Source organism: Ananas comosus, linkage group 21, assembly GCF_001540865.1.
Source record: "Ananas comosus cultivar F153 linkage group 21, ASM154086v1, whole genome shotgun sequence".
Taxonomy (NCBI): domain Eukaryota; kingdom Viridiplantae; phylum Streptophyta; class Magnoliopsida; order Poales; family Bromeliaceae; genus Ananas; species Ananas comosus.
In genome coordinates this window covers 2,098,961-2,107,108 of record NC_033641.1, presented here as the reverse complement: position 1 = coordinate 2,107,108, position 8,148 = coordinate 2,098,961, and the positions used below count along the sequence as shown (strand labels likewise).

General features: G+C 36.3%; 1 protein-coding gene across 4 annotated transcripts; it reads left to right on the top strand.

Moving 5' to 3' along the window:
* LOC109726470 (probable aldo-keto reductase 2) lies at positions 365–5,999 on the top strand. 4 transcript variants are annotated; one of them, XM_020256065.1, is made up of 5 exons: positions 365–887; positions 2,198–2,398; positions 3,615–3,787; positions 3,867–3,969; positions 5,543–5,999. In XM_020256065.1, the coding sequence occupies exons 1-5, from the start codon at positions 669–671 to the stop codon at positions 5,879–5,881; spliced, it is 1,035 nt and encodes a 344-aa protein (XP_020111654.1). In that variant the 5' UTR covers positions 365–668; the 3' UTR covers positions 5,882–5,999. The 4 variants fall into 4 exon arrangements, with proteins under 4 accessions (XP_020111654.1, XP_020111657.1, XP_020111656.1 ...); XM_020256067.1 differs by lacking the exon at positions 365–887 and adding an exon at positions 1,646–1,731; XM_020256066.1 differs by lacking the exon at positions 365–887 and adding an exon at positions 1,773–1,907.

Here is an 8,148-nt window from a genome sequence, read left to right as displayed (position 1 = left end):
GCGGGCTTGATTGAGAGTAATGATATTAAGTTGGGAGAGAAAGAAAGGATAATTTAAGAAAATAGTTTAATAAGATAGGGATAAAATAGGTATTTTAATTAGGTTTTAACTCTGATATACATTTAACCCATGTTTAACCCGAGTTAGTTTAACAGGGGATAATTGCGGGGATATTTTGGAATAACGGTGGAACATATGAGGGGTATTTTTGAAAGAAAAAAAAAGTAGGAATAAGTCGGATATATTCAAACGCATGAAGGATATATTGGCAATTATTCCTAATTTTAACTTTGTTACTAATTTAAGAAAAAAAATAATAAAATTGATAATAAAAAGAGAAAAACGAAACGACAAAGGGGTAAATTAATACACTTTTAACTATAGCGTACTAAAGTGAGAAAGTGCGAAACCATATGGGATTTATCCCGTTTGGCATCCCCAGTTTGAAGTCTTTGCCGCGCAGTCAAGCGGTGTGACGCATGAGCTTCCGTCAGTCAGTTGGTGCGCATACCATGCAGCAACAACAATGCATGCAACACTACTACTATATAAAGAAGAGATCGAGATGCTACTTCCACTCGCCCACAACACTGCACTATAATTTTAAGAGAGAGAGAGAGAGATCTAGTTACAGAGAGGAGGAGTAGAAACTAAGAAGTAGAGCATATATGGCGGCGGCGGCGGTGCGGCGGATGCGGCTGGGGTCGCAGGGGCTGGAGGTGTCGGCGCAGGGGCTGGGTTGCATGGGCATGTCGGCGTTCTACGGGCCTCCCAAGCCGGAGGCCGACATGGTCGCCCTCATTCGCCACGCCGTCCGCTCCGGCGTCACCTTCCTCGACACCTCCGACTTCTACGGCCCCTTCACCAACGAGATCCTCCTCGCCAAGGTCCACATAAATCATGCTTCTCTTTCTTCTTGAATCTTCTTGTTCTTCTGTTGGAATAATACTCCAAACTTAATTCAAATATATTTAGAGATAACTTTAAATCTATTCTTTGATTGTGATCAGAATATGTAATTATCCAAAATAAAACTGAATTTATTATCTGTTATGATTTGATGGCTATACATAGTAGACAAGAACGAAGCTAGCACTCGATTATGAGGGGGGACAAAAATACATACAAATTAAAATTTTAGCAAATAAACAAAATTTACCTCGTCTAATTTTTGATGAAAAAATATATTGACTAAATAATTAGTGTAAAAAAGCATTACCCTTTTTTATTTATACTTACTTAACTTCTAATTATTTTATTTATATTATTTCATTCAAATAATTTTGAAATTTACTAAATCTAATAGTAATTCAGTGAATGATTTAATTTATTAATTTTTACTAAATATAATTGTGACAATAAATGACTATTAGTTGACATAGCTATTAACTTTAATATAACCTTTAATTTAATTAAATAAAAAACGTATCTAAAATAATTAGAAGTAAAAAAATATCTAAAATAATTAGAAGTTATGAAGGTAATAAATAAAAAATAAATAAATAAACTCAGAGTTGAGAGAGCATTATATTAGTGCCAAATTTTTTTAAAAAAAAATAGGTTGCTCGTCATACTTTTAAAATTAAATAAAAAATATTTTTTAAATTTTTATATAAAAAGGACTATTATGCAAATTATAAAAATTAGGGGGGGGGCCATGCCCCCCCCCCTTAGCCCCAACATAGCTCCGTCCCTGATAGTAGATATAGCTGCATGAGTGTTTCCCAGAATGTAATTAATTACTTTTTATTAATAAAGTTTTAGTTATCTTCTTCTTCCTCTTTCAATATCTTTTCTTCATATTATTTTGTTCTATTTTAGATCTTGAGTTATATAATCGGTATCAGCAAAAATACCGGTTCCAACAAATGGTATCAGAACAAATCACGCTTCCAACACCTTCTTTGGTAAATAAAACTGAAACAAAACTATTAGAATAGAAGTTAAAAGGTGTTATTTGAAAAAAGAGTAAGTTACAGGGTCTGCTGTAATGCAGAGTTTATTGAATTTGTTGGTGGTTTAATCAAATTCATTAGTTCTAATTATTTTCAGTAAGTAAAATTGAAATAATCAACAAATAATAGCCAATAGACCGTTTGGAATTGCCCTGTAATGCAATTGTACCTCCAAGAAAATTGGGTTTGTTTTTTTTTTTTTTTGGGGATGCCTATGAAGTGTTTGATGAAATGCTTCACAGGCCTTGCAAGATGGAGTGAGGCAGAAGGTGCAGCTGGCGACCAAGTTTGGCATCCGAGTCAGCGACGGTGAGATAAACTTCTGTGGCGACCCGGCGTACGTGCGTGCCGCGTGTGAGGCGAGCCTGAAGCGGCTCAGCGTCGACTGCATTGACCTCTACTACCAACATCGGATCGACACTCGCGTGCCCATCGAGGTCACGGTGAGTTTGATCCTCTCCCCTCTTTGAACTATACAAACAGTTTCAGATTGCAGAGAGATTGCATTACATGGGCTAAGAAAGCACGATAGTAGAATAGTCTGTTTATTTACGTATATAACATAATCTTCTGTATATTGCAATGAATCGGTTAAGCTAGATTTTCGACAATCCCATATACCAGTATGCTTTTGCCCCAACTTTGGTTTTTTCTTATATGCTCCCCAATGCCGAATAGACCCTTAGTTCCAGACCAAAGCTATTTTGAAGATTCGCCGTTTTGTAGAGTTGTGATTGGGGATTGCGATGAGATGATGGGCATAGATACAGGGCATCCAAAACTCTCCTTGTAAAACAGTTTTCTCCAAGGAAATCTTTATAAAACCTTTCGCCCCCGAATAGCTGATGTTTTATATATTGAGAAACTCTTTGCTTGCTCGTTATCAAATACCATTGTTACTTCCGGGCCGATATGGCAACACTTGATAAGTTTCCAATCTCAGAAATCTATCTCTTATCTTGTGAACCGTGCCCATCAGTATAAAACATCCAGCCAGAATGCACAAGTTTTTTAAGAAGTTAGCGAGCATGGCGCAAGTCTCGTGCCTTTGGTTTGTGTAACTTTTTTGATTACCAGGAGTGTGATAGTAGTCTAAAATGAATGGATAACAGAGTTTTTCGCTGTAAATTGGGCTACTTAGCTATCTATTGGACTATCTATAGTTAAATGAAGTTGGTAAGTAATCAAGGATATCATACAGAAGCTTGAGATCAGAGACAAACTTATTTCGAGATATAACAAAGGGAAAAATCTAAGAATACTCGGACTTGTCATATGAAACAAACCTTTTAACATGTTTCAAGTACACCGAAACAGGAAAGTTGTTTTACATGGTCAGGGAAAAAAGTTATATGAGAAAGTGAAAAATTTTAGGAACTCAGTTGCAATATCGCAATATCGGCAACCCTATTTGTAATGACACTTTTACGCTTCAAATATTGTATTGTTAGAAAGAAAAAGGGGGTTATATCTACAAGACATTTAAGTTCATTGTGATCATTCACTTTTTAGACTTTTTGATCAATTTGTAAGATCTTCATCATCCCCCCTACAATATGGTTGTGCATTGTGTCATAAATCTTGGTCGTTTATTAATTTTTCTAGGCGTCACGACTTCTGTTTGAAATCGCCTAAAAGTGACTTTATCTCTATTACCAGATGGGAGAACTCAAAAAGCTAGTTGAAGAAGGAAAAATAAAATATGTCGGATTATCTGAGGCATCGGCTTCGACAATCCGAAGGGCGCATGCAGTTCATCCGATAACTGCTGTGCAACTAGAGTGGTCTCTATGGACAAGAGATGCGGAAGAAGAAATAATTCCTACTTGTCGGTGAGTCTTATTCGCTAGTTTTTCTATTCATACATAAAAATAAGAATACGCTGAGTATCATTTCTTACCTTATCTTCAGAGAACTCGGAATTGGAATAGTTGCATACAGTCCACTCGGTAGAGGCTTTCTTTCTGGTGGGTCGAATATGGTTGAAAATCTATCAGAGCAAGACGCTCGAAAGGTGCATATTTCTTACTGAAATTGGATCATATTTCTTATATCTTATATATTTCTATGTGTGAAAAATGCTGCGTACTCCATTGATTTCTGCGAATATTGACAAGCGTGCATTAAAACATGTCTGTTAAGTAGTGACTGATGTTGTCAAGTCCAACAACCTAGAAGCACACTCAGGGGTTGACACAGATCTGCCTCTTGCACAGAAGGCTAGTTCCTGATACGTGTATGGCGTACAAAATACAAAAGCTGTATGAATATACTTCTAATTTGCTAAGTGAAGTTAACCTACTTAAACTTAATTAATTTTCAAGTTGCATTGCCATATCCAATGGCAAATTTCAAACTTTCAAGTCAAAAAGTACATACTATTTATGCAACTATCCATTATATATCTATAATGATGTAATAATAGGTATGAGTATTCATGAGGACTAATCAATAGGTGCACACTAAACTGAAACAAAGTAGCTGTAAAGAATTGGAAATTTTATATAACAGCTGCAGGAAACAAAGTACGGCTACAGAAAGAGTAGTAATCACAACGGAATGGGAATACGGCATGTCAAACTGAATTATACATTCATAGCAAGATATCGTATAATGTAGTGATGGCATTTATCGTATCAGAACTTCAGGAGACATCTAATATTGCCTAAAACTGAGCGGAGTTCTTTTATTCTTTAGATTTACTGGACTTGTCTGTGCCTTTGTCTGGTCGATTTCAAACATAAGCTAGAAGATTTTCAGAAGCGTCCACCATCAGGTAGCAAAGTGTGATCAGTGGGATTACCATACTCATGCATTCTGCTCAAGAAAATCTAGACAGATATTCTGTCTCGAGAAATTTATTTAGGTGGTATAGACGATAGCAAAGCATGCTCAACATAAAGTCAAGTATCACAGTATTAACGGGATTGCATATCTTAGTCAACAACACGAACAACTAATCTCACTATAGATTGCTCACGATTATGGTTCTTGTACTGTGTCCGGGTCACTTATCGTATCCTAGAAAGAGCAGCAACAATACAATTCTCATAAATATTTTTAGAAAATACTCTTTCTTCTGATTTTATTATTCTTAGAGGCTTCTGTTGTTCACTGGACCACAATAATCAAACTCGACATGCCAATCCGCGCCTTTGGCACCTTACACACCAAAATCAGAGCTGTGATGAGAAAATTACATTCTGATTATAGTTAGATCCAGAACTATTCTGAAATTGTAGTGAGATTTAGGGGCTGACACAGCTATAGTAAATCAGCCCAACAAATATATATATATATATATCTATCCCAATTGGTTGGAATTGTTGCTGATCTAATCTAATTAAGACTAGTTGATCCTTGTAGCAATAACTTAGACGCAAACTAACGTAAGCGAGATGCTCGGGGTTTGTACACCTGACCCATGCAATAACTTTTCTCCATCTACAAATTCAATAACTCATCATGAACTTTAATTGAAACTAGTGACATATGCCATCTTGTGGTGTAGTTTGGAACTTTGCTTCTAAAATTATATACTCGAGTGTACGTTATGAATAAGCCGTAGACTAACTTGCTTCTTACAGGGAATGCCTAGATTTCATCCTGAAAATGTCGAGAAGAATAAAGTCATATTCGAGCGTGTCAATGCAATGGCTACAAGGAAAGGATGCACCCCGTCGCAGCTGGCGCTCGCCTGGGTTCACCATCAGGGGAGCGACGTATGCCCTATACCGGGCACCACCAAGATCGAGAACTTCAACCAGAATATCAAAGCTCTGTCGATTAAGCTCACTCTAGAGGAGATGGCGGAGCTCGAATCCTATGCCTTGGCTAATCTTGTCGAGGGTGATCGGTATCCTAGCATTTGGAAAACATGGAGGGATTCGGAGACCCCTCCTCTTTCTTCATGGAAAGGCGAGTGAGTGTGCTTCCTGATTCATGCTAACTATAGCATGAGTAGCTGTTTGATAAACAAGAATATACATGTTTTACGGAGAAAACAAACAGTTAATAATAAATTAAAAAGAGATTTAAGATTTCTATTGTTGTTATTGTATGTGTGTAATCGGATCAATCACTTCTTTTTTTTCTTTTTTTTTTCTTGTAATGAGAAACATGATCAATAGATTGTTGTCACATACTGTTCTAGAGAAGTTCATGTTGCGATGTTACGTCAGTGTTACAGGGGCAGGGAACAAACTAAGTCATGCAAATACGTACCCTGATGCGGGAGCATGGAGTCAACTAAGTTGCCTAGTTTAGTTTTCTGATTAGCCTTGTTTATATAATTGGAGTTGCTTAGCAGATAGTTGAAGTCATTAGAGGTATCTGAAGTGTTTTGACTGCCATAGCCTGTGAGTAGACCGGAGCTGTATTGTATACGAATCTATGTTAGTTAATTCGCGAATTATTCGTGAATTTTTGCAAAAACGAATTAAACGGCCGAATTCGTATTTTTTCCAAAAATTCGGAAAAAAAGGGGATTTTTTGACTAAAAATACGTGATCGCGTATTATACGGCGAGCCGAATTATTCGGCCAAAAAAAACGGGTCGCACCCGCACCGCCCGCGCCTGCCCGCGCCTGCCTGCGCTCCCACACGCTCCCGCATGCACTCGCGGGCCGGCTGGCCCAAAACAGTAAAATACAGAAAAAAAAAAAAAAAAAAAAAAAAAANAAAAAAAAAATTTTACTTAATTAGCTTAATTTTGTAGCTATTTATTCTTATATTTTTAAAAGATATGAATATTTATGCTAATAGCATAAATCTAGAGAAAAAAAATTTAATTTAATAGCCGAATTTTTTATCCCGAATTTTTAATTGGTAAACGTATAATATCCATATAAATCACGTATCCGAATAATTGATGAATCCGTTTTTTAGCCGTATTTTTCAACGAATTTAAAAATTAGAAGACGAATTTTATCCGAATTATAAGTATCGAATTTTGGCCGAATCCAAATTAACTAACTATGATACGGATTGGATTCAGGGCCCGTGAGTAGACTGGGCCTGCATTTGCATACGGGCTGGATTCAGGGCCCGTGCACTTGCATATGGGCTGGATTCAGGTTTTGGGCTGAATTGGATTTAGTTTTATTGGTGGACTGCATATGAAATTTTGTTTATTAAGCCCATAAGTAAATTATAGATTGGGCTCAATTAAAGTAATTAATCCCAAACCGTTCTTTTTCCTTTTTTTTTTTTTTTTAATGTCGGGTTTGATTTGAATTAATATGGTTCGGTGTGGGCCAAATTTATAAACCGTTTTGTCTTACACTATCGCTTAGACAATCCGTCCCAAACATGAGGTTTGATTTTTGAGTTACACCTATCACGAAGATGACAATTTGATCAAATATATGCCTATCACGAAAATGACAATGCGATTGAATCGAACCGTGCCTATCACGAAGATGGCATATGGTTCGAATAGTGTCTATCACGAAGACGGCGAATTGATCGAGTCGAACCGTGCCTATCACGAAGATGGCGAATGGTTCAAGCAATACCTATCACAAAGATGGCAATGTAGTCGAATCAAACCGTGCCTATCACGAAGACATGACATACATTGATAAGTAAGAGTTTCTTTTCAGAAGTGAAGAAAAGCTCAACGCTGGCCTTTTCTAGAACTTTTGAGGCACTATAATTTCCCATCAACATTTCTTGACTATCTGTTGCCTTTTCATAAACTTTAAATTGAGATTTGTTGTTGCAGACATGAATAGTAGCACCTAAATCATACCACCAATCCAGCGACTTATTTGTTGCTACCATGTGAAGTTCGGTAACCATGCTTATATGCATGTCAAAAATCATTGCAATAAATTTGATAGTTTGTTGTTCAATCGTGTCGGCCTTATTAGGGTTTTCCTTCTTAAATTTCTTTATGTATCTACACTCTCTTTTATAATGATCCTTTTTCCCACAGTGATAATAAATCCTATCTTTTTTTATTTTATTGGAGTTATTTGATTCAGAAAATTTTCTCTTTTCTCTTTTTTTTATAAAAAACTTTTGATTCGTATTTTCATCTACTTGATTCACTTTAAAGTTATGTTGAACATAATTTTTCTGGTAGCAGTTCTGAGTTTCCTCCTCAATTCTCAAGTGTTTTTGAATTTGCTCTAAAGTAAAATCTTCTGTAGTGTGTAAAAGTTTCTTTCTATAATCATTCTAATTACGA